At 58.1% G+C, this 25,346-nt stretch overlaps 2 protein-coding genes across 9 annotated transcripts in view; one reads left to right on the top strand and one right to left on the bottom strand.

The window, feature by feature from the left end:
* The window catches only part of DTNBP1 (dystrobrevin binding protein 1), a 121,975-nt gene extending 113,056 nt beyond the window's left edge, over positions 1-8,919 (top strand). For all 3 annotated transcript variants that reach the window (XM_036087268.2, XM_036087294.2, XM_036087285.2), the window contains 2 exons: positions 7,391-7,534; positions 8,582-8,919. In XM_036087268.2, coding sequence (XP_035943161.1) covers positions 7,391-7,534; positions 8,582-8,799 — 362 coding nt within the window. In that variant the 3' untranslated portion in view covers positions 8,800-8,919. The remainder of the gene's footprint in view (positions 1-7,390; positions 7,535-8,581) is intronic.
* A 546-nt stretch (positions 8,920-9,465) lies between these two features.
* Positions 9,466-25,346, bottom strand: part of JARID2 (jumonji and AT-rich interaction domain containing 2) — a 249,764-nt gene continuing 233,883 nt past the window's right edge. For all 6 annotated transcript variants that reach the window (XM_078055716.1, XM_036087225.2, XM_036087251.2 and 3 more), the window contains 9 exons: positions 22,938-23,056; positions 22,778-22,848; positions 21,536-21,650; positions 19,008-19,113; positions 17,868-18,050; positions 17,290-17,420; positions 16,563-16,746; positions 14,552-14,659; positions 9,466-11,419 (listed from right to left, as the gene is read on the bottom strand). In XM_078055716.1, the coding sequence (XP_077911842.1) occupies positions 11,237-11,419; positions 14,552-14,659; positions 16,563-16,746; positions 17,290-17,420; positions 17,868-18,050; positions 19,008-19,113; positions 21,536-21,650; positions 22,778-22,848; positions 22,938-23,056 (1,200 nt within the window). In that variant the 3' untranslated portion in view covers positions 9,466-11,236. The remainder of the gene's footprint in view (positions 11,420-14,551; positions 14,660-16,562; positions 16,747-17,289; positions 17,421-17,867; positions 18,051-19,007; positions 19,114-21,535; positions 21,651-22,777; positions 22,849-22,937; positions 23,057-25,346) is intronic.

Below are 25,346 nucleotides of genomic sequence, written 5' to 3'. Positions count from 1 at the left end.
ACACCGTACCTATGTCCAGTCACTCCACGGGGATCATTCCCCGTGTTAAGAATTCCTTAGAAGGGCGTGGGTTCAGAGGTGCGTCCTCACCGGCAGGATGTACGCTGTGCTACGTTTAACCAGTTTCCTAGCTGAACGTGTCGATTCTTTACCTTTATAAATGGTTGTGTGAGGCACATCTAGATGCATAAATGTCTGTCTGCATCTTGATGGTTCCCAGGAACAAGTGGAGCAGGGGAGGCATCAGGGACGGAGTCCCTCATCCCACCTTTGAGAGCCAGGGGCCTACATGGCAGCTTCCATTCCTCTCGGGCAGGAGCAGTGACGGCCAGGCCTTCTGGGCTCACCTGCCCCTCAGCGCCCCAGAGACCCCCCCCCCCCGCCTCCCCAGATCTGACTGTCCTCAGCCTCCCTGGGCTCCCCTGCCCCTCACCACACCCCCCGACGTAACTCTGTTACCTCATGCTCTTCCTTCCCTTTCTATCCTGTGGCCTCCCTCAGGAGAGGCTAAAGAAATCAAAAACGAGGAAGGAAAATAATGCAGAGAAAACTGATGAGAAGTAATATCTGAATGCCTTGGAAAGCACCAGAGGACGCGTTGGGTGGCTAAGGCTTTCTTGCGGTGGGCCGGACAGGTTTGAAGATGAGCGTCTTCGTCTCTCCGGACTTGGCTTTCCCTGTTGTATGCCGCCGATCTAAAGTCTGTCTTCATCTAGCAAGGTCAGGCTGCCCGTTTCCTCAGAACACGCACGCTATTCCTTTGCTCCAGGGTTTGGTGCTGGTTATGGAGTGAGCGGCCCATTTGCTGCAGGGATGTGGGTCCTGTCGTGCGCAGGGGTGAGGAGGAGGCCGTCTCAGTGTGAGCCCCTGTAACAAACCCCCAGACACAGGTGGCTTAAACCGTGGGCGTTTATTTCCCACAGTTCTGGAGGCTCAAGTCCAAGATCAAGGTGCCGGCAGGTTCGGCTCCCAGGGGAGAAGCCCTCTTCCTGGGCTTGCATCTCTTCGCACCCCCACGTGGCAGTGAGAGCCCCCCTCGGGCATGTCTTTGCGGAGGACGCTAATCCCCTTAGGGGAGGCCCAGCCCTCCCCACCTCATCTCAGCCTGTTTGCCTCCCAAAGGCACCCCCTTGTGTGGTCTTGAAAGCACTGAAGAAGAAAATTGGAAGATTTGGGCTTTTTCGCTTTCTGCTGCAGCCAGAGCTGGAAGGACATTTGCAGATAACAAGCATCTCTCCACAGGGCTGTTGGGAGCCGTCCCTTGGGCTTCCCAGCCTGGCAAGTGCCACACGCCTGTCTTCCCCAGCAGTCCTCTCCCAAGGGTGAACGTGGGGAGGTCTCATGTAGGAGAATCAGTCAAGATAAAAAAATCTCCATAGTGAACATGGTATTTTGGACTCCTTCCACTAAATCCGAAATAGCAGTCTGAATTTTTCTCACTTTCCAAAGCATCATTTTTTAATGAAGACAAAGACATGGGAAATTTTACCCAGAAAAGTATCCGAGTAAAGGGTAAAGGGACCTCGGGCGACCCCGGGTCGGGTGAGGCTGGAGAACCCGCAGAGCGTGGAGCGTCCCGCACTTGGAGACACAAGGTCACCGCCAGATGTGCCAAGCCTCGGAGGGGAACTGGGAGCCGCTGGCGCCCAGCGGGTCTGAGTGCAGTCCAGGCACGCAGCCTGGCGTGGTCCGGACCCGGCTTCAGTGGTCTTTGTTGCTGAGAGCCGGGGTATGTTGAGGGTGCAGCTAGTACTGAATAGATCACCTTGGAGACGCCCTGCTCTGTATCTGTGTTCCTACAGTGGATCTCCGGCTCCCGAGGGGGCCCTGTGCAGCTCAGCAGAGTCCAGTCCTGGAGGACTCAGCCCTTGGGTGTTCCAGGATGGACCCAGTGCTTGGGAAAGAGAAGGGAAGGATGTGTGGGCAAGATTAGCAAAGTTAGAGGAGAATTAATAGATAAAAATGCACCAAACTAGAATTCATATAGTGTCTTACCGCCCCCCCCCCCCCCAGGATACTATCTTGAGTTGGAGGAGTGTCTCAAACACAGTCATCAGCTTATGGGTTTAACTTTGTATAATTATTTCCCCGTGAGGGTTTTATTTAGAAATAAAATTTTTATTGGAAATTTACTATGACCCATTACTGGCTTTCATTGAATTAGGAAGTATTTTAATATCCAGAAAAGAACTGAAAATGTCCCATACTCCTGTTTCCAGATTTAGCATTTTAATGTTTTCCCAAATTTGCTTCAGATATTTTTAAAAATGTTATGAAATATTCCAAATATACACAGAGGTATAAGGAATAACATAAACACCCATATACTGTCTCAAAACTCATCTCTTGCAGTGCATTACTTTGGAAAGTGGACTTTTGTGACTGACTTGATAAACTATTGGTGTATTTTCAAAAAAACACCCATGTACTAACCACCCAGCTCAAGAACTACCAGCACCCATACCAGTGAAGGCCCCCCTCCAGAGGGACCAGCCGCTCTCACGGTTCCGGCCGCCTCGGCTGCGCGCAGACGCAGATTGGCGCTGCACTGCATGCTGGCTTTCTCGGCACGTATTCTGACCATTGTCCATTCCGGCTCATTTCAGCCTCGTTTGTTCCTTTTCACTCTTAAATAATTTCCACATCTATTGAATGAATATATGGAAATCTATTCGTTGTGTCGATGGTGTTTTCGTTGTTTCAAGTTCTTTCTCACTAAAAACACCACCGTTAAGGACATTCCCATGCGTCTTGATACATGTGAGGAGAGTTTCTTTAGGGCCATGGGTCTTAAACTTGAGCCAGCCTCACCGTCTCCAGGAGGGCTGCGCACACAGGGGCTGGCCCCACTCCAAGGTTTCTGATCTAGTAGGTCTGGGGTGGGACCTGAGAATTCTCATTTCTGACCAGCTCTGGGGTGAGGGAACGCTAGAGGCTGCTGGCCCCGGGGGCCACGCTTTGAGAACCGTTTCCTTAGGGTGTATCACGAGAATAGTAATTACAGAGTCATTTGATGTGCTTATCTTTATTTTTACTAGATGGTCAAATTACCTGCCAAAATCCCCATACCCGTTTACAGCGTCCCTAGCAGTATGTGCATGTTTTGATCACTCCTCATCTTTGTCAACACTTGTTAGAGCCAGATTTAAGTTTTTGCCAATCTGTACAAAATGACCTCTTATTTGGGTTTTGATTTGCATTTCCTTGATTGTCCGTAGTCTTATACCCATGGTATTGGCCTTTGATGATAATCCGAGGCCGTCACCTTCACTTGACCCATGGCTTATCGATCCTAGAGTGGCCTTTGCTCAGTGTGTGTTTATTTTAATGTGATCAGCTTTGCCCATTTTATTGTGTATGGTTTGTCCTTTTGCGTCTCGCTCAGGAACTCCTTCCCTCCAAGTAACACACAAGTAGAACTTGGCTAGAGCTGCAAGTTATAAGAACATCCTACTGTGTTTCATTTGTAAAGTTTCAGTGTTTTCCATTCCATACTTGGCTCTTAAATCCACCACCAGTTGGTCTTTCTGTGGATCGTGAGGGAAGGACCCAGTTTCAGTACTGTTGTCTCCACCCCAGCATTCTTCCCCCACTGCTGCTGGGTGTCTTGTTGCAGTACACGGGGAGTCTGTCCTAGGCCCTCTTCTCCAACCTGTTCTTCCGTGTGTCTAGCCTGGAGCCCCAACCGTACCATCCGAATTCTTCAGTAAGCAGCGGTTCTTAAGCGGGGGCAGTTTTGTCCCGTCTGCACCGTGGTGGGGTGCTCGGGGCAGGGGCATGCTGCTGGCATCTAGCAGACAGACGGACGGATGCTGCTGGCCATCCGCCAGTAGACAGGACAGCCCCACAACAAAGAATCCTCTGGTCCAGGGTGTTGGGGCCTCAGGTGGAGTGTTTCATGGCGAGTCCTGCACACCCCTGCACACGTTGGCGCTTTCTCGCTCCTTTGCGGTTGCCTTGGCCTTCTGGGCTCTGTCCTTCCGTAGAAACGTGGGAGTCCGATTTCCAGGTCTTGTGAAAAGCCCCCTGCAGATGCTGGCTGCAGTTGAGTTCAGCTCCGACACGGAGGGAGCACCACCCTCCAGGAGCCCTGCTTTGTGCCCACGCGCAGCAGCTCTCCTCACTTCTCTTCCCCGGCGTTGGGGGCACGTGCCTCGGACACTGCTGGGGGGCCAGTCCTCTCTGTGGCAAGAGCTACCCGTGCTTTCCCTGTGATAGTTACAGAGGTTTCCCGTTTCTTACTAGTTTTAGCAAGTTTTCCACGGAATCTGTCCTGCGCGTCCGTAGTTCGCAAATACGTTCGCACAGTGGTGGCCGCGGTGCGTGTCTCCATCTCTGGCATTCGGGGCAAGCTTTGCTTCGGCCTCCCTCAAATTGCTCGTTTGTGCCATTGACCCCTTCGTGATGAATCTTACCCAGAACATCCGTTTTTAAGTGTTTTCTCAAAGACTCAACTTTTAGTTTTGTTTTCTATTGAATCTTTAGTTCATGAAGTTCTCTTCCTCAGTACTGGGGATTTTCAGGTGGTGGTTTTTTGGGTTTTGGTCTAATTTAAGTTGGCCATCTGCGCTTGATTTTCAGGATTCTTGTCTGAATAAGGCAGAGCTATGAATGTTTCACGAGGTTAAAGTTCACCCCTTTTAACAGAATTCTACAAGTTTTGACAAGTAATAGTTCTTCCTGGGTTTTTCAGATTTTCCATTATGACTTATTTGACTTGTGAACTGTTCAGAAGTGTCTTTAAATAATGCGTGAAGGTGTTTCTAGTTACCGTTTGTTACTGATTTCTAATGAACTTCCTTGTGGTTGTCAGAGAACGGGATTTTGATTTTTTTTAATTCAAGACTTAAGAGTTTGCATGTTTCACGTATATTTGAGGGCAAGATTCTAAATGAGAGGGTTCTGCGTGTACTCATTGCAACAGGCTTGTAAGTTGGGCTGTTCAAATATTCCCTATCACTGAATTTTATAGCGTTTGGTTATGTAATTATCCAAGAGGTATATCAAGCCCTCCTTCCCCTCATAATTATGGATTTCTTAGATCTTCTTTGTCTGCCATTCTTTAAACATAGCCAGAAATTCTATCATCACACAGAAATTTTGAATTGTCCTCCTGGCGAACTGAACCTTTACTAAGTACTACACTTTACCCCGGTATTTTTGCTTTCCCTTAAAGTGTGTTTTGTTTCCTATTAAAATTACTGTGTCAGCTTTCACGTTAATTGTTCATCTACTTTCCATTTTTCTTAAGCTTTTCGTGTGTTTTTTTTTTTAATGTCCTTATGTTTTAGGAGTGTCTGCTAGGAACGAAACATAGGTAGATTTTAATCACTTTAATTCAGTCTTATAACCTGTTACAAATGGCAAATCTGATTCATTTACATTTCCTCGGCTTACTGACATACGTGGCTTCGTTACCATCTTTCTTGGTGCCATTCGATGCTTGTTAATCCAGTTTTTCTCAAAGTCCTACTCCTGTCCTCTTGAACAGGACAGGACAGACAGAAAGGAAAGGGAGGCTCTGGACCTTTCAAAACTGCAGCCAAAGCAAGGCCAGTAGCCAGAAAGGCCGTGCTGACAGGCCTCCATACCCATAACGGAAAACCTGCTGTTTCCAGCCCAGCGGCCGGCACCCCCATGGGGCCCGCATCTGACCAGTGGGCACAGTGGCCCTGACCGGTCGGGCGGTGACACAGCAGGACTGCGAGGCCGTGACCCGGTCCACACCCTGGGAGTCCATGCTGACCACGTGGCTTTGGACGTTGCCGTTTCGGGGAGGTCACCTAAGCTTGAGTAAGCTCCCTCCAGCTTAGGGACAGAAGTGTTTTGCTCTTTACTTCGAATCTTAGGGTGACCGTTAAGGGTGCCGTGCCTCAAGATGATCCGGTCCTCCCTCCCTCCCTCCCTCCCCCTGGAGCAGGGCCTCACACCGCGTGGGCTCCCCACACACCCCCTGCGGCTCCTGTCGCCAGCGCTCAGTCCTCTAGTACTGGGTACGCTGTAACCAGCTGCCCGGCCCCTTCGGTCCTGCGTGCCCAGAGCGGCTTCACTTGGCGAGCTTTGTCTGACTGAGCTTGTATCTGATCCTTGATCTTAAATGCCACTTAACGTTCTAGAATCTTAGAGATGACATTCATCTCACCTCTTTGAACTTCTTATTCCACGGTTTCCTGGCTTCTGTTGTTGAGAAGCTGTCAGACTGATTATTTCCTGTTCTTTCCTCATCTGTCCCTTCTCTCTGCCGTTCGCCAGCTCCACTGATGGAGGTGAGGATTGCTTTTATCTGTCTTCCTGAATCTGGTCTGGAAAATCAGCCCCGTGGACTGTCACTGCTCCCCAGCGTCTGGTCTCGGAGCCCTGACGGTGTTCAGCTGTTTGCGTTTTCCCGCTGTTTCTGGGCCGTGTAGGGGAGAGTTGATTCAGTCTAGCATGCTCTTGCGGACTTTGGCCCTCACTCCTCTTCCGTTTAACTCCTGCCCAAAGTTCTACATTTTGGTGACTAAAATGTTCCTATCTGAAAGTCATTTGGCTTCTCTCAAATGTTTGTCTTTTAACCCGTTTTTTTGATTCATCTTTAAGTTCATTAAAATACTTAGTCATTTAAATTAAATGGCAGGGGGTGTTACCCCGCGTGTGTTTCTGCTGACCCTCCTCGTGAGTGGCAGGGCCCCGCGTGCCGTAAGCGCTGGGCTGGGCCGAGTTTGCGTGTCTGCATAACTGGGAGACCCAGGGCTGAGGGTGTGTCCGCATCCAGAAATAATTCATTTCTGCGGGACACTGTCACGCCTGGGATGGTGAAGCCAACGGGCTTGCGGTTTTCTGGGCCACAGAGGTAGTAGGAACGGGGCTCCAGACCAGGGGGCCGCGTCCCTCCGGGCCCAGGCTCACTCGCAGTCTTTGTCTCCTCTTGCCCGTGGGCCGACTTGACTTTCCTGTAGTCTGTGCTTTCACTGCAGGGAGTCTGCGGGCCTTGCCCAAACCTTGTCTGCTGTTTCGAGAAGGGACTAGAAAGAGGCCACCAGGGCAAGGATAGCTTCAGCCGGGGTACCACGTTTGGGGGCATCTGCAGGCAGGAGGCAGAGCTGTGGTGGCAGGAGGGCTCTTGGGAACAGGGCCCCGCTCAGCAGCGAGGACGGCTGCATGCAGGGGCGAGCTGTCTGGGGCACCTGCAAGCAGGAAAGCTGCCGGAACGGGTCCCCGGGCATCGAGGCTGGGCGAGGAGGGAGTCGCAGCGCCTCACTGGGAGGGGTCCTTGCTCTCATTTGGAAGGTTCGGAACGGCAGGAACTTCTGTCTCGCGAGCATGTTAGCCTAATGCACTCGGAGCTCACCTCTGAAAGGGTTATTCAAGACCGAAGGTGTCACTTTCTCTCGCGCCCGTGTCTTCCCAGAGCCCATGGGCAGCATGTCGTCCATGGAAGTGAACATCGACATGCTGGAGCAGATGGATCTGATGGACATCTCTGACCAGGAGGCCCTGGACGTCTTCTTGAATTCCGGTGGCGAAGACAACACGGCACTGTCTCCGGTCTCAGGTGGGGGTGACCAGCTCGCACACACTGTCACACTCATACTCGCACCCTCTCCCTCCAGAGGGCAGCCCTCTGAGGACTGTGGTCAGCCCGTGCCAGCCCGAGCTCAGCTGCTTGTCCTGCTGCCCGTCAGCCACCTGGCCGAGACCGTGAGCGCGGCCCACACCCCCTCAGGGGCCGTCGGGCTGCATCGGGGCTCGGAAGGCCGTGGGAGTCGGGCTGTCGGGCCTGATGTGGGACCGCGGCTCCCGCAGGGCTCGAACCTCCGCCCCTCCCGCCCCCAGCACGTGCTTCCTGGAGCTCTTGCTCCTCCTGGGCTCTGGTTTGGGTGGTGGCTGCAACCCCGTGGGCACTTGTCCTCTACATACCGCCTTCCCCAAACTGGGTGTCACGGAAGTGGGGCAGACGATTTTCCGAGGCCCCAGCCCTAGACTGGGCTCAGCGTGACACCGTCCCTCAGGCCCAGACAGGGCCTGCTCATATGCGGGTAAGCGCGCTCCTGTCCCCTCCGGCCAGGGCCACCCTCCAAACCCCAGCTTTCCCGTCGGCGGGTGCTGCCTTTAACTTCACCACGAGGCAGCGCTCTCCCCTGTGTTGTCCCAGGGCGCCGAGGCGGGGCCGCTGGGAAGGGCGGGAGTGCTGGCCCCTTCCCCTGGAGTCGGGAGGACGCAAGCCCCGTAACTCGACCAGCTGCACGTGACTTTGCCTCCTTTCAGGCCTTTTTAGTTGCCGTGAAGTTGGAGAGCCACTAAAAGACTAGGGAGGTTTTCTCTTAGCCGTTGATTCTCCAGGGTTCCTCCCAAGGATATACGGAAATCCAGGTCATGGCGGTTCCACAGGCTGCGACTCGAAGAAATGCCGCCTGTGCCTTTAGCCCCGTGCTTTGCTGGTGTGGAAGGCAGGCTCAGCTCGGGGCCCTGGCGCCGCCAGCTCACTCGGGAGCACCCGGGTGCTGGGACCGGGGCCCCCCGGACTGCGTGCGCATTCGGTGGCCTTCCGTGGTACTTCCCAACTGCACTGTCTCCACGGCCGTTTCTCTTCACTTCGCAGGGCCCGCCTCGGGGGTCGGTCAGCACGACATCACTCTCCAGGTCCCAAGGGCCGCCGAATCCCAAGCTGCGCGGCCTTCCTCGCTGTCCGTCTGCCCCGAGCTGGCTGCCCCGGCCCCCCGCGACCGTGGCGAGTCCCCCATCGTCCAGTCTGACGAGGAGGGCGTGGAGGTGGACACAGCCCTCGCCACGTTACACACGGACGACAGCGACTCCTAGGTCTGTGTGCTCCCGCCGTGTCCCCGCACTGTGCAGGCAGGTGGTTTTTACCCAGTTTGCCAGTAATGTGTGAGAAACTGACTGTAAGAACAGCTGACAATAAAGTTCGTACGGAAGGGCTTCTAGCTAGATCCGTCCTTCAGGCCTTCGGGGCAGGGAGGGCAGCTCGGGGCCCCGCGGACCACGGAGGGGCCTGCGTCTGGCAGGGCTGGGACGGGAACCCTACGTCCCTGGCTCGGCCCGGTGTGGAGGTTGGAAGCCCTTTGGAGAGACTAAATCTGCTTCCTCCAGTGTAGCCCGAGTCCGCTTGGGTTTCCCTCTGTGAGGACAAAATCAACACCCCGCAGCTGTCCCTACTTTAACATGAGCACACACACCTGCGCCCAGAGGAGAAGGATCCATCATCCAGACCACTTCTCTGTTCCTCCTCCTGCCGGGAAGCTGGCCACCCGGCGGGGCCCCCTTCAGCAGTGCTCCCGGCCCAGCCTGCTGGCAGGCTGCTTGGAAAGGAAGAGGTCACAGCAGCCACGGGGGCCCCCGCTCACGGGGTGGGAGGGAGCCACCAGCAGTCAGAGGCTCGGCTCCCTGGCATGGGCGGGGGGGTGGGGGTGACCAGAAAAGAGCGACCTTGTTTCATTCATTCATCTTCCACAAGACAGACAAATATCCAAAAAACTGTTTTTATTATTAAACCTTGTAGTACAAACCTGAAAAGTAAACAAAAAACTGGCAATAAACAACATGAAGTCCTCCCTCCCGCGGGAGGGGTGCAGAGCAGCGCTAATAAATTAATTAAATGTCAAACTGTAAGCCAGAGGCAGAGTTTACTGTCAAAAAGAGGGAAAGTACACAGCAAGGCCATAAAAACCGGACAACCACATTGGAAAACACTTGACTCTGTTTATGTAATTGTTAAATATTCCAAAAACAGTTCAGTCTTCTGCAACAACAACCAACAAAGTGTAGCACAGGACGCTCCTGACAGTCCCGCTGACAAGCTCAGTGCAACAGGGGCAGCCACGGGCTCGGTGGGTCCAATTACGAAACAAAGAACAGCTTGTGAAAACAGTTCCCTTTTTTATTCCACACATACTGTACACACAACCGGAGAAGGGCAACAGCTACTCCATTATTATTTTGTTGTTGTTGTTCAGTGATGTAAGCAGCACTTATAAATGTTACAAGAAAAACCCTGTAAGCATCCAATCCACCCGATGAAGAAACGGAAACGTAAGGCTTTTCTTCATCTTGTCTTCACGCCCTCCCCACCCCCCCACCGAGAAAAAGGCTCAAGTATTTAAAACAATTTACAGGCGTATGTACAAAAGGGATGGGATTCTTTTTTTTTTCTTCTTTCTTTTTGTTACAACATGAAGAGAAAAAATAGACAAGATGAGCGCAAATGCATTTTCACATTCAAACAGAACTGCAGACCTCCTAGTGGCTTTGAGTGTGACCGTCAACGAGACGAACCGAAGAGAGAGATTAATGCTGACGCGTGAAGGTGGGGAACAAGCAGTGAGATGGAGACGGAATGTTAGAAAGATTGCACATCTAGGACAAAGAAGCACTTAACGGCTTCGATCACTTTTTTTTTTCCTTTTTTTGTTTTTCTTAAGGATGCTATTGAAGGGTTTTTGATAAAGTAGCCAACAGCACCAAAAAATAACAGAATGGATTTCCTAATGAAATCAGGCACAGGTGTCCCTCACGTGACCCCTCCAAGGCAGGCAGTCGTCTTCTCTCGCTCTCCTCTTTCCCAAAAACAGATGCATAGTGATGTGCTGGTAAAGAGAACCTCGGCGCTCCTCTTCGCGTTTTGCCTCGGGTTAGGAAACTACGTCCGCCTTCAGCTGCCATGACCTCCCCAAGACACAACATGGGCGTTCTCCGGTTTTAAAAACTACAAACTCATTTTGCACATGACAGAAGAAAAGACAGCCAGAGTAAAGCCATTTCTTTTCAAGTTTTGTGTGTGTGTGTGTGTCTCCTATCCCTTTTCCTCTCTAGAAAAATCTGCTCACATGACTGATGGTTTTAAAATTTGTTCTCCAAACTTCACCCTCTTCAAAAATGGGTTAAAAAGCCTTTTTTTCCCCAAGTTACCAAAGAAAACAAAACAAAACAAAAAAAACAAAACAAAAAACCGAAAAGGCTTTTTTCAGCCACGGGGGCAATACAAATTAATACAGCCCCTCAAGGGTTTTTAAAACAGTGAATATACGGCAGTTTCAAAAACCTGACTGCAGTATCTAGGTTCTAAGTACAAAAAAAAGTTCAACAGTTTAATGCTAAAACAAAATTAGTTCTCTAAAACCAGAAGAAAATCTTCTTTAGAGCTAGTGCAAAGACAGCTTGAATCCTACAGCAAGTACTCCAAACTAGAATATAATAATTACAAAAAAATATATATCAGTTGACACGGGTGTTGGCATCTTCACGACGAGCTCGAAGCACTTTTGGATGAACTGGAGGATGAAAGCCGGGATGGCGGCACGTCCACGGTCGCTCTCTTGCGGGGCCCTCTTTTTGGTGTAGGTTTACTGAGACAGTTCTCAATGCTGCCGTTCTTACCAGATACTTTGCCACAGATCTGATTGACCAGACTGATGATCTGTTCCTGTTCCGGGCCGAAAGGGAGAGAGAATTAAGAAACCAGAAGAGCACCGTCCCAGAACCGCCCAGGGGACGCTTGGCGCCGACTCCCCATCGCATGGCGAGCCTGGGACAGCCGAGGGGCCCCTCCAAGTGTGCTTCCTGGAAGCCGGGTGAGGCTCCAGACGGCTCCCTGGGCCCTTCTGAGCGGCAGCGCGAGAACCAGTGAGAACATCGCTCAGGCACAGTGAGGCCCCCTCCCTGGCAGCTTAACATCCATGAAGTCCCGGGACTACAGGCAGCAGGGAGGACGGCGGCCCCCTCGCCGCCGAGCCACAGCCGCCCACACAAGCGTGGACACCAGCGGGCGCTGTGGGCCCTGTGAGCCTGGCTCAGCGCAGACAGGCCAGGGCTGCGAGGGAGCCCGGCTCAGCCTGCACCGGGCGTTGGGGGGCGGCGCTCCAGCCTGATACTCGAGCCTCCCTTCAGCGGCTCTGCTCAGCGCTATGCTGGTACTCCCACCCCGGCGAGGGCAGCCCGTCCACCCAGGCGCTGGCCTCGAGAATGTGCGCAACATCCACACAACTCCCAAACCATCCAGTTTTACAAGAAACCATGCGCCAAATTATCAAAATGGCAGGTGGCCTGGCCTGCATGTCACGAGCACCTGCCCTGGACCAGGGATGGAGGAAACCATGTGGACATGCGGGCGGCAGAGGCCTTTCCTTTACTCAAAGGCCCGGGGAACAGCCGCGTCCCAGGCTGGCCCTCCAGCACCAGCAGGCTCTCATCACAGGGGTGGAAGGTCTCAAAGGGGAAGTGAAAACTGGAAAGAAAATGAAAAGCACCCTGGAAGGAGCAGAGCCGCCCGTGTATGAAAGCTCCGTCTCTGGCCGTTTTTAAAAGCACTTTATGGCAAACCTAATCGAGGGTAAATAGAGGAGCTTCTTTAAAACCTGGTTCCAAGTGGCCGAAGCCTCCTGGCAGCATGGGGCCGGGCAGCGCCCTCCCTGCGTCCCACCAGACGGCTGCCAGGAAGGCCCGGCGGCTCCCCGGGCGGCTCCCTCAGGCAGCCCAGGAGGCCTGACCAGCCTTGTGGGGCCTGCAGGGTCCTCACAAGCCATTTCTAATACCCAACCCAGAGTGAGTAGTTCCCCCAGGGAACAACGTGCGCGCGCGCCGCACACACACACACACCAGGGAACGAATGAACACACACACACACACACCACACACACCAACCCGAGAAGGAACGGATTCAGATTTACCAAGATGAGGCCGCTGGCAAAGGCGGCTTCGAATGCCCTTCTTACTCATCAAAACCATTAAGCTTCAAGAAGGACCCGACAGACGTGATTCTCTGTCCAGTGTTCTGGTCCCACACAACACCTGGCTACCCAAGACGGGCAGAGATGGGCGAACCCACGTTCTGCAGAGCCTCACGGCCGGGTGGCGGCACCCCGTGAGCTCACCGGCCCGGGCTCGGCATCTGCTGCCGACACGAAGCACCAGGGAGGCCAGAGCGCCTGCTGCCTTCAAGCTCCCACTTTAAAAACGAGACCCCCGTCTATTTTCAGCTTTTCCATCCCATCAGCCAAAGGCTTCCCCCCCGGCCCACAGCCTGAGCCCCGCGGATGCACCATCCCCCCCGCCCAGTCCCACCTGGGGCTCCGCTCCGTCGTGTGGGATGCAAGGACAGTCACCTCCCACAGAAGCGGGCGCAGGACAGAGGCTCCGCGGGGAGGGGATCTGTGGGAGGAGGATCCCCCCCCCCCCCCAGGACACAGCGCGAGGGCCTGGCGGACGGGCGTGTGCTGCCCAGGACAGGTGATAGAGCACCACTGCTGTTGGAAAGGGGGGCCCCCAGGAAGGGCTCTGGGGCCGTCACGAGGTGAGCGGTGCGTCTGAGGGGCAGGGCCGCGCACCCCGGGAGGCTGCGGGGTGAGGCGCAGAGGCGCGGGCCTGCTGCCTGTGCGGGGACAGCCCTGGGCCGGGGGCGCCCACTCCCCCCGGAAGCACTGCTGTCTGCGGCCACAACCGAGCCACGGAGCCGGGGCTGTGGATGGTGTCCGCCCCCGAGGACGACGGGCAGCTCTCACAGGACCAGGGCAAGGGACGGAGGAAAGGACCACAGGGAACACGAAAGCACGGCCCCTCGAACAAGGACGGAAGCACAGAAGCGACGGGAACCGACTGGGCCCGGGATGCATGTGGAAGGTGGACAGGACTTGTGGAGTTGGATGCCAAAGGAAAAAGGCCCCGAGTGTCCAGAGGCCCCTGAGGAGGACAAAACCGGCTCCCGGCTTCCAGAGCTGGCCCTTGGCCTCGTGCCCTGCTGGGGCCGCACCCCGGTTCTCAACTGGAGATGGGACGGAAGAGGCCAGCGCAGTCTGCAGCCCACACAAGGCAGGCGCCCCCCGACCTGGCACATGCTCATTCCCGGGGCACGGGCACGGACGGACGCAGGGGAGTCTCCCGCACGCGGGCCCTGCCGGACCCCTGCAGGCCGCCCACTGTGGGGAAGGGACACAGAGCCGGCGGAAGGACAGGGCTAATTCCCTTGTGTCTCAGGAGCTCCGCAGGGCGCAGCGAGGGAAGGCGGCCCTGGCCGCAGAGCCCTAGAATCAGGCTTCTCTCACAAAACCGAGACCAGAGACTTGGCTCTGAGGCCCCCCATGCGCCACAACCAGGCCCCCGGGTTTCGTCTGTCCTGTGACGGACGTGCACAGGTGGCCCGCGCCCCCCGCCGACCCCTCGGATCTGCACCCCAGCCCCTGCCGTGGGGGACGGCACTGTCCCTCGATTCTTAGCCCAGCCCACCAGGGTGAGCGGAGGCCCCGGCGGCCGCCACTGCCGAGATGCCGTACGGGGCTGGGCCAGGCCCCCACGCAGGGCAGCGGGCAGCGGGCTCGCGGCTACAGAGCTCCCGTCACCAGGACGAAGAAACCCGGAATGAATGGAAGTTTGTAAAAGTAAAGACATTTCTGATTTTAGTCCCTGGGATCCTCCAGGTCAGGTCGGACACAAGCTGGACCTACGCTACTCTCCGTCCCCAAGTCGGGCCGTGCGGCGAGTGCGTCGCGCCCCAGGAGAGCAGGGGACAGTCGCCATGGCCCGCAGGCCCCGCTCCGAAGGCGTGCCCGCAGCGCGCACTGACCTCATCGTAGCGGTACATCAGCTTCAGCCCTCGACAGGACTTCTGCTTCTCCACGTGGCGCAGCGCGCACTCCAGGCAGAACACCACGTTCTCGTTCTCCTGCACGACCTGCGGGAAGAGCCAGGCCTGAGGGGCGGGGCGTCGGAGCTCTGCTGCGGCCTGTCCCCGCGCTGTCGCCCCGGCCGACCGGGTGCCCAGGACGTGCCACCACCGGGCACCGATGAAAAGCCGGAAGCAGGCACCTGGAGCAGCACCTCCAACCAGGAAGTGAATAAATGCCCATCTCTGAGGGGCACCGACGGGCGCGGGGGCCTCCTGTCCTGCCGGGTTTCTGCCACCCACAGGCCGGAGAAGACCCGAGAACACGACGCCTGTGAGTGCTCAGCGCCTGGGGCTTCCGAGACGGCGACCACACAGACCAGGGCGGGACGCGACGTGGCAGTGTGGGTCTGGAGAGCTGTGCAGGGACGCCCCCCGGACGGTCTCCCCCTGCGGCTCCGTGCCCCATCAGCTCCGCGGGTTACCCAGGGGCTGCTCCCCGACACTCCAACCACGCGTTCCGCACTATGTGCAGCCCCGACGTGCCCGGGGCACACAGGAGCCCGGACGGCCAGCAGGGTGGTGGGGGGGTCCTCGCCCCTCGCCCTGGCCCCTAGTCCTGCTCTCCCGAGCGGAGAAAGGGAATATGCTGCCTTAACACAGGACATGCAAGAGGCTGACGAGCCTTTTCATAAAGATGCAGGGGAAGCAGCTGTACGACGAGCTGCGGAGGGAGGAACTAACACAGGAAGAAAGCCCTCGCCTTTTAAAGACACTCAGGCCAAGCACAGAAACAGACAAAAAGAGGAAACTGTAAACAAAAACACAAAGCTTCTGACTAATCCAAGCAATGAAAATTGTAAAATAAAACCTGTTTTTACGTACAAATTCAGGTGGATCTATGCTTTCTTGAAACAACACTGGGGCTGCTAGGAAATGCCTGGCGACATCTTTCAGGGCCCGCCTGTCCGCACGACGGCCTGAGCACAAACCCACGGGAACCAGCCGGGGCCCCACATGGAGGTCGTGACCGCGCCACTGGGGCTCGTGGGAAATAGCGGGGCTGTCCCCCACGGGAGCGGCTCCGGCCGACACAACAGGATGCGCTCGGGGCGCCGCGGCTTTCCCAAGTGCCGCTCACCCAACGGTTTTAAGACCTGGGGAAATGCTTAGCACCTTCTCTGAGAGCATGACCCTAGGTTGTATCTTTCTAGAAGGACCTTGGAAAAGACGGACCAGACAGAAGAAAATACAGATGTTCCTTGACTTACGAGAGGATCACATCCTGATAAACCCACCGAGTTCAAAATATCCTCAAGCGGAAAATGCACGGAATGCTGCGGCCCCGGACGCCGCCGCCCGGCCTGGCCCACCCCCCTCGCGCAGGGCCCGGCGTGTCGCAGTCCCCCGAATGCTGCACCGAACCCGAGGGCAGAGTGGTCGTCGGAGCGCGCGCCCGGCCACCGCCCCACGCCTCCGACAGGACGGCACGGCTGGGTCGGGGGGAGGCGGCCTCCAAACTAAAACCTGGAGTCCAGTTTCCAGGGCGTGCGTACCACTCTGGGGCTGTCGGAAGAGCAGCCCCCCTCAGTCGGGAGCGCCCGGAGGTAAAACGGCCGCTGTGGCTGCTGTGGACGCGGCCGTCCCGGCCCCGCCCGGCCCACTGGTCCTCAGCCTGCGGACGCGGGCCTTTCGGGAGGCACCTGACGGCCCAGGGCGGGCTGGGGGCGGGGGCAGAGCAGCCCGAGGGGCCTGCGGTCGTCAGCCCAGAAGCGGCTCCCACCAGAGACCAGGAGCTGCGCTGCTCAGAAGCTGTTTTCACCAGACACGTTTCTGAGTCGTCAGACTGGAACCGGACAGGAGCCGAGGCCGCCAAAGGGCCCCACGACCCCTCCCGAGCAGCAGCTGCGGCCGGACGGGCGGGGGCGGCGGGAGGGGGCGGGGCGGGGCCGAGCGCCTCCCCCGGGCTCACCATGGACAGGTAGCACAGGTGCTGGCAGACCTGACACCTCCTCTCCGACGTCTCCAACTGCAGCCACTTTCGAGGCTTTTTCTTGCCATCCGCCGTGGCGCCGTTGCCGTCGTGGCTGCCGTAGCGGGCGGACGAGTGGAGGCCGGCCTCGAACAGCTGCCGCCGCTGCCGCAGCTCCGTATCCCTGCGCGCACAGAGGGGCGGCCGTGAGGGCGCCGCGGCGCAGACCCGCGGGCTAGCGGGCGCCCGGGAGGGCACAGGGCTCTGGAAGGCCCGTGGGGAGGCCGAGGAGGGGCTTCCCGAGGAGCCAGAGCACTGGCGCCGTGTCCACCGCAGGGGCTCCGCACACCGGAGCCAGGGGGAGGCCGCGCATCAGCGCAGGTGGCCAGCAGGGGGGCGGGGACAGCGAGTGGGGGGCACCCGACGTGGCGGCATCTCTCCACGGCCGCACGCCGCTGGGATCCGGGCAGTCCGCCAGGGCCCGCCTCCACCCCTTCCCACGGCGGACTAAGCTCCCGTAGCTGCACGCCGGCCCGTTCGACCCCAAACATCAAGCCTCAGGCCGGAGAGGGCAGAGGAAAGAGAACCCACCACGCTCCCAAAGCCTCCGCCCCCCCCCCCGGCGGCCGGGGACCCCCGCGCGGGACCTGCCTCCGTCTGCAGCCCTCGGGCGCACCGCCACCGCCCCCCCGCATCAGGGGCTCCCGGAAGCCAGACCCCAAGTTACCTGAGCTCATCCAGAAGGGCGGAGATGGTACTGAGAGTGGGGCCGTTTTCCTTTTTCGCTTCCGCTTGTGCAATCTGGTAGAGTAACTTCTCCATGGAGAATGGCTTAGCTATATGGCGACGCTTCATTTCCTGCAAGAGGCGACACAGCCCCTCAGGGGACGCGCGGGCTATCTGAATTCCCAAACTCTGAATTCCAGGTGGATGCAAAGCAACTGAAAGTCCTGCGACAGTCCTGCCCATCCGCCCGCCCCGGGGAACGGCAGCAGAGAGCGGAAAAGTCCTCGCTCGGGGCGCCCCACCACTTTAAAATGGGTGCAGATTTTCTACCCATTTTAAGTTTGACCTTAAACGTCTTTTGTACCGTCTTCCCGATGCTGTGTGTGGGTCAATAACAGAACTCAAAATCGTTCACGATACTCACTCCCCTCTCCTACAGGAAGCCCCCCAGCTGCCAGTGAAAGGTCCCAAAGGGATCCTCTGCAGCTCCCCCTTGCCCGGCCGGTGTGCACTCCCGCACGGTCCCCGCGCAGCGGCGCAGCGACGCAGCGGGGCGCGCAGGGGCTCGGCCAGCCTCACCTTGGCCGTCTCGAAGCCCATACTCGTCCACTGGGTGGTGGCAAAGTGCACGGTCTCCGAGACGCTGTAGCCGCAGCAGACTTTGGACACAAAGGAGCCCGGGAAGCAGACGACGAACTGGCCACTCTGCTGCACGGTCCTGTGCACCTTGATCCCCTCTTTACACAGCACCTCCGGGGAGATCTAGGGGGACAGGCTGGGCTGGGGCGCACTCCCTGCAGCTGCCCCCAACCATGACCCGCTGCTCACGGCGCCCCCGCCCCGGGACACGGCCTCAACCCAGCAGGTGTGTTAACACGCACACCTGTGTGTGTGGGGGGGGATCAGGGCTTCAAAGGGGCCTGCGTGCCAGGAGATAGATTCTGTTTCGTATTAAGGGTTTGCTTCTCCTTTAGGGAACACACATAATTCCTCAAAGAGGAACAAAGCTCTAAATGGGTACTGGCTGGCGAGTGACACCGCGTTCACACAGGGGTGCGGCCACTGGGAGCACACAGCCCTGTCCCGTGCAGCACCGCCGCGTGGGAACGGGATACATACACACCGCTGGGGGCTACCACGTGGCCTCCAGAACCAGGTGCGCGCAGCGGTGCGGGCTGGGGGGCTTGGGCCCGGCACCCCCAGAGGGGCTGATGCTCCCCTTCTCTGCGCCGCACCCAGAATGAGGTGGGCCCCGCAGTGACAGCAGACGGAGGCAGAGGTCAGCAGAGGCCAGAGAACACAGCTCAAGGCTGAAGTTAGATTCCCAGGAACTCAAAAGGCCCAAGACCTTCCTGAAAACGGGGTCAGAAGCCTCACGACCAGCAGCCCAGTCACCTAGGTGGCCCGCAGGGGGGGCCCGATGCGAGCCCAGGACCCTGCCCCCAGAACACCCCGTTCTGCACTTACAACACAAGCAGGCCCTGAACCAGAGTCCCAGGCCCCTGTGGACGTCCGCCTGGAGTTCCGTGCAATCTGAGGAAAACACTTCCCTAGTTTGGTTTTCATAAAAGAGGACATTTGGGCTGGGGCAGATCCAATGTCGTCTTTGCCTCTGAGGGGCAGGTCAGCAAGGAAAGTGACTCTATCCAACTCCCCCGAATCCCCGCTGCGCCCAAACGTCCGCGGCCCGGGTCCGCAGGCCCAGGCGGGGGGGCCTACCATGACGTTGCTTTCCAGCATCTGCAGCCCGGGGGTACCGTTAGCCTGCAGAAGGGTGTGGACCACGTCCTCGAGCTTGTTCTCCTCCTCAGCAGGAATGCAATACCTGGGGGGTTTGGAAACACGGGCAGAGCAGAGCCTTGACAAGGACCCTCCGCCTGGGGAGCACAGCGGGCCCCACCCCGCACCCTCCCTCGGGGAACGGAGCGAACACAGGCCTGCAGAGCGACCTCGGAGTGCAGGAGGAGGGACGCGCTCCGGGGACCAGGGACTGGTGCCCCACTTCCCAGGGCCACACAGCGGCCGCGGTGGGCGAACACGCTCCTCTTATGCAGAGCTGACCTACGGGTGAGCCAAAAACCCTTCAAACCCAAACCGGACGTTTAAAGCCCCCTATAAATCAGATCCAGACACACGTGCAGAGCCCACCAGCCTCTGGCGCGTGCCCTACGCCTGCAGAAGGCGCCGCGGGACAAGGGCGCTGGTCCCCCAGGCAGGGGAGGGCCGCGGCAGCCGAACCCCGCCGTCCTCCAAACACAGGAAAGGAGTCGAGCCTGTCCGTCCGCAGCCTCCCGGCCCACGCTGCAAGGACACCTCAGCGGTGTGAAGTTCTGAAACGGGGGAGCAGGCCCGGCCCCACCGAGGGCGCCGTGTGCCAGAACCCAGCAAGCCCGGGGCCTGGCCCAGCCGGCTTGGCGCCCAGGAGAGCAGCGCCAGAGGGCCGCATCGGGCAAACCTCGCAGGCAGGTGGGGGGCCTGGCCAAGGGCAGGGGACGGCACGGACCCTTCTGGCTGCAGCTGAGGAGCTGACCGGGATGGCGAGGGGGAGAGAAGGCTGGAGACGTAGGCAGAACTGAACCGACAGGAGACTCCAGACCCTCACTGCGTCAGGGGAGCAGGGCACGGGTCACCAGTGTCCGAGGAGGGCCCACCAGGAACACACTCCCGGAATGGTCGGACCAGGCCACGGGCCAACGAAAACCTCCAGTAAAAATCAAAGCAGGGTGACCGTCGGGAGGCTCCCATCAGCAGTCCCTGCCCCCGGCACAACCAGCTCCAAACTGGCAGCATCCCCCAGGCCCCCGGCCGGCCCTCAGCACTGGTGTCTGTGGGGAAATCCTGCACTCAGAGGCCAGATCCTGGTTCAGAACGGGGGTGCCAGCCCCACATTCACATTCTCTACAAATGCTTAGGTTATTTCAATGTCAACATACCCTGTTCCTGATTTGTGCCTTAATTCCGGGGTTTCCAACCTAAATCACATGCTTTCAGAAAAAGTGCACGCCATCAAGTTCTCTGATCCTATCCTGGCCTCCTCTTTACTCCCCAGCAGCAGGGTTTCCAGGAATTGGTCTTCCGAAGGCCCACAGAGTATGACGCTTGCCCACCTCCCACTCATGGTCGGGCCGTGAGGACGGATGCCCGAACACACCCATCTCACCCCCCACCGTGTGGGGCGAGGCGGGTCAGGTTGCAGGCCTGGGTGGAGCCCCGTGCACCCCAGCCCTGGGGCAGCCACAAGCTCGTCCGTGGGCAACAGCAGGCCCGACGCGGCCGGCACGCACTCTGTCCCGGGCCTCCAGCCCACTCGGCCTCCCCGGCCCGGCAGCCACTCACTAGCTCCCCGCAGGACACTGAGGACCCCGTTCCTGGGGAGGGAGGCCACACGGGGGTCCCGCCCCCCCAGCCGGCCTCAACACGAAGCACGCTTGTGGGCACGTGGCCTGAGAGCAGGGAAGCCGTCATGACGAGGCTGCTGCATTCACAGGCTCCTCGGGGGGGAGGACGTTAGTTGTAAGACTTTATTTTAGTAAAGAATGCCTAATCACCCCATTAGGACAGTAAAAGCAGTTAGTGGGGGATGGATGAGCTGTTGCTGGCCTGTCAGACGAGACAGCTGATTATGTGCTGTCACCTGCCATCTGGCTCCGTGAGGCAAGGGCCCGGAGAGCCAGCCGCGGACCGGCCGGGAGGGCTGACCGGCGAGGGTCACGGGTGGGCACCCGGGCCTCTCCCACAGCAGGGACCCCTCCCACGGACCCCTGCTCTCTGTAGCATGCTGGATCAGAGACACGGGCAGTGGGGACGCTGAAAATAGCCTCACACGAGGCTCGAGAGGGACAGGTTCACACGGGGGGCGGGGGGGGCGCCTGGGGACACAGCCAGCAAGACTGGTCCCCTTTCTGGGACTCCCCTTACAGTCCTCACCCCTAACATGACACCATGTCCTAAAAACCACCACCAACAAATACTGTCCTCAAAGAAACAGAAGGAACAGAAACGGTCGATAAGCACAAGAGACGCTCAACCCGGCTCACGAGCCGAACCCCTCAAACCTCCTAAGCCTTGCCACCTCTAGCGCTTCTGACGGGGGTAAGAAATGCCATGCCTGACTGGGAGCAGCGGACCAACCGACACACAGGCAAGCTCCCCAGGGCTGTCGACTGCCTGGGGAGAGGGGGCATCAGAACGTTCCGGAATCGTGGTTCCCCGCCCCACCCAAGTGCCCCAGTGGCAGACGTACTCACCAAATGCAGTCAGCACCAGTGTGTAAGTAGTCAATATAGGGAAGGTGGTTTTGGTCTCGAGACCAGCATGAGGTAGAAAAGACCATGCCAATGTTTAGCCAGGGAATTGTCACTCCTGCGGAGGAAGAGAAAGGTGTTACAGAGGACCGGCCGGGGTCTCTGAGTCAGGGCAATGCGAAATCCCGGTCTTCTTCCCAAACGGGGAGGAAAAAAAGAAAAAGGATTCAAAATCCGACACCACCAGTGAGAACAAGGTACCTGTGCTCCTTGCTACACAGAGAAGCCAAGAAGGTAGACGCGGTTACAAAACAGTATTAAAAAACACCTTAGGGGCGCCCGGGTGGCTCAGTTGTTAAGTGTCTGCCTTCGGCTCAGGTCATGATCCCGGGGTCCTGGGATCGAGCCCCGCATTGGGCTCCCTGCTCAGCGGGGAGCCTGCTTCTCCCTCTCCCACTCCCCCAGCTCGGGCTCTGTCTGTCTTCTCTCTCTCAAATAAATAAATAAAATCTTAAAAAAAAAAAAAAAAAAAAACCACACATCTGAATCTGGGAGTCAAGTCGGGAAGCAAGATGCCCCAAGGAGCAGGACCACGATGACTGTTGTCCGTTAACCACCTGCCACGAGCCAGGGCCCGCTGAACCTCAGGACAGAACGGACAGCAGACGTGCCGAGCCGAACCGCTTGCAGAGGCCCTGAGGACCCCCCCCCGCCCCCACCAGTGTGTGGAGGGCCCCGGGCCGCCTTTTCCAGGGGGCCCAGCCCTCAGTGACCACAACCCCCAGGGACACCTGCTGTCCCTACTATCCACAACCAATCACTTAGGAGCCTGGACGAGCCCTATGGAGTCAGGAAATTAGCTTTGAAAATACCAATTTCGAGATGAAAAGCTGGCCACTATGTGTCTGCCCAGCTTCTAGATTCTAGCATTTGGTTCGCCCTTCCACGTTTTGATGGACTTCAACGGTCCTTTTCCTCTCTTTTTCTAAAGACCAAAGTTTCTACTGTGCATGGTAACTTGTCCCATCTGGTCATGTGGGGTGAAGCCCGCTCTGCAAGATCCCGGAGGCAGAGGCCTCAGGACCCTAGAGACAGCGACCACTTCGGGGCGCCTGGGGGGGTGGGGCACGATCTCAGGGCGGGTGGGTGGTCGTGGGATCGAGCCCCGGTCGGGCTCTCCCTCTGCCCGCCACCCCGCTCTCTCTCTCTCAAAAACAACAAGGACGGTGGCCACGTCAGGCTTACCAGGCACAGCACCGAGGTGACGCAGGATGGACCCTGTGTTATTGGGGAGGACGGTGAGGTTCCATCCATGCCTGCAGAGGAAAAGCAGAGGGGCGTCACAGACTGGCAGGGAAGAACACCGTCTGGTCCCCAAAACACAGATGAGCGTGCCCCCCATTACCTTGAGAACGGTTCTGACTTCCCCACTGGGAACCCGCTGCCGTGGGTGTTGGTGTCCACCTTGCCGCAGTGCACGGCCACGTGGCAGTCCTTCTCTTCCACTAGCCTCCAGTACTCTTGCTGCGGGGAGAGGAGAGGCCCGGTGAGCGGCCCCGCTGTGCACACGCCACAGGGACGTCCACGGGCCACCGAGAGCCCCCGGCAGAGCTCAGAGGAGGACAGCAAGGGTCGGGTCCCCAGAACCGAGGAGGGGCTCCAGCAGACCTGTACCCCGTGTTCACAGCAGCTAAGTGGGAGCAGCCAGGGTGCACAGGCGCACAAAATCCATACGACAGAGGACTCAGCCTTCAAGGCGAAGGTCATTCTCACACAGGCTACGACCGTGAACTTGAAGGCATCACACCGAGTGAAATGAACCAATCGCAAAAGGACAAGCGCCATAGGATTCCACGTGCGTGGAGGCACTCAGCATCGTCAGGGTCAGAGGGAAAAAATGCTGGCGTCCGGGGACCGGGGCCGGGGTGTTAGTGTTCAATGGGGAAGGAGAGTCAGTGTGGGAAGATGAAAACTTCTGGAGACGGATGGTGGCGATGCTTAAGTAACAACCTGAAGGCACTTAACGTCACTCAGCCATACGCTCAGAAATGGCGACGGTGGAAGTCATTTGTGGGGGGTGGGGGGGCAGCGGCAGGAGGGAAGCAAAGACGTCCCCCATCCTCAGACTAATGAACATGGCCTCCGGGTCCGGCACCTCGATGACGCACACCTCACGCCCTCACCCCCCACCACCAGGGATCCTGGCCTCTCTGCGGGGCCGTGGGCCCCGGCCACAGGCTAGAATCACCAGCAGTGAGGACGACATCCAGCCGGGCCGCGGACCAGGCCAACGAGATCAGACGTGTTGGGGATGTCACACCGTCAGCTTTAAATGCCTATCAGGTGACAGTAGCGAGTCCTACCCACACAGCAGGGGCGCAGGGCTCAGGAACGAGTTTTGCTAACAGGTCAGCGGTGCTCAGTTTCCCTCAGGCAACTCCCCCAACTCAGAAGGACTCGGTCATTAAATTTTCATTCCGGAAGCAGAGCCTCACCTTCCCTGATCTGGGCACAGCCCGAGTAGCTGGAACCACACTTAGAGAAGGACGCCGAGCCAACCAGCACCGGCTGTCACGACGTACGGTTTGGCTCAAAGAGGTGCTCCTGGCTTTTCAAAGGGGGGGCCAGCCTGAAGGGGTCGAAGGCCCCAAGAATAAATCCCACCCCGTTAAGTGTCTGGGCTCCTTAAGCACGTCTCCCTGAAGGAGACTCTGGAGTCGCAGCCCGTGTGAGGGGACGCACCCTGCCGCCAGGCGCACAGACCGATGGCAACCTCCCGCAGACGGGGACCCACCACCGAGCTGATGACCAGCAGCCGAGAGGAAGACCCGGCCCTCTTCGCAGGATCCAGAAGCCACACAGACTCAGGCCGGAGGTCTGGATCTGAGCAGACCTTCCCCTCGCGTTCAGATACCACGCAGGTGCTGAACACCGAAGACAAGGCGGGACGTTCCGAGAGAAGGAATATTCCTGAGCAGGCGACTAGAACAAGCTGGGTGTCCTTCGTGCCACACGCAGTGGCAAACCCTGCACCCTCGGAGGCTCCCACGGGGACCTGTGCTGGACAGCTGGGGCCTCTCTCTCCAGCTCAGCTGTTCACCCCACAGGGCCCCACCCCTTTCTTCGGACATCTCTCCCACAGATGCCACGAGCCCTCTGGAAGCAACGGTGACAGCCACACATGTCCCAGAATGAGGGCCCGTCGTGGCTGACGGGACTTGGCTTCAGTGGGGCCGAAGCTGGGGGGTGGGCCGGGGGTCCAGCCATGGGGAGGTGTTCGAAGGCGGCGCCCAGGGTACAGAGCTGGGGCGGCCCGTGGCGACCGGCGGAGACCTAAGGCCTGAAGGAAAGACAACACTCGGGGCCAAACCGGGACACAGAGTTCCCCTAACTGGGAAGCCAAGCAGCAGGGCGGCTTCCAACGGGTGCTGTCCGAGGGGTGGCTCCACACGGCCGCAGTGTGGGGACCGGGCGTCCTGCTCTGACCTGGCCTGTCCGGCGACTGTCCTCAAGTCCCCGCCCAGGAAGCGGGGCCCCTCGCGGCCAGCACGGGCGTATCCAGGGAGGTGGCACACCCTGTGCTGGACGACAGAAAGACGCGGTCTGCACCCCGTCCACTCGCGGCGGCCCCGGACCCGCCACAGAAGCCCGGCGACCTGCCCCCATCAGGCCCGAGCGTTGGGCAGGGCCCGGCTCCAGCAGCAAGACCCCGGCCGAGGGAGGTGCACAAACAGATCGGGTCCCTGTCCTGCCGCAGCGGCTCACCCAGAAACTCCCCCTAATTGGTCTGGGCACAGAAGTGCTCCCTGTCTTT

This window comes from Halichoerus grypus, chromosome 9, assembly GCF_964656455.1.
Source record: "Halichoerus grypus chromosome 9, mHalGry1.hap1.1, whole genome shotgun sequence".
Taxonomy (NCBI): Eukaryota; Metazoa; Chordata; class Mammalia; order Carnivora; family Phocidae; genus Halichoerus; species Halichoerus grypus.
Note: the sequence above shows the minus strand (reverse complement) of the source record. Positions and strands in the feature narration are given on the sequence as shown.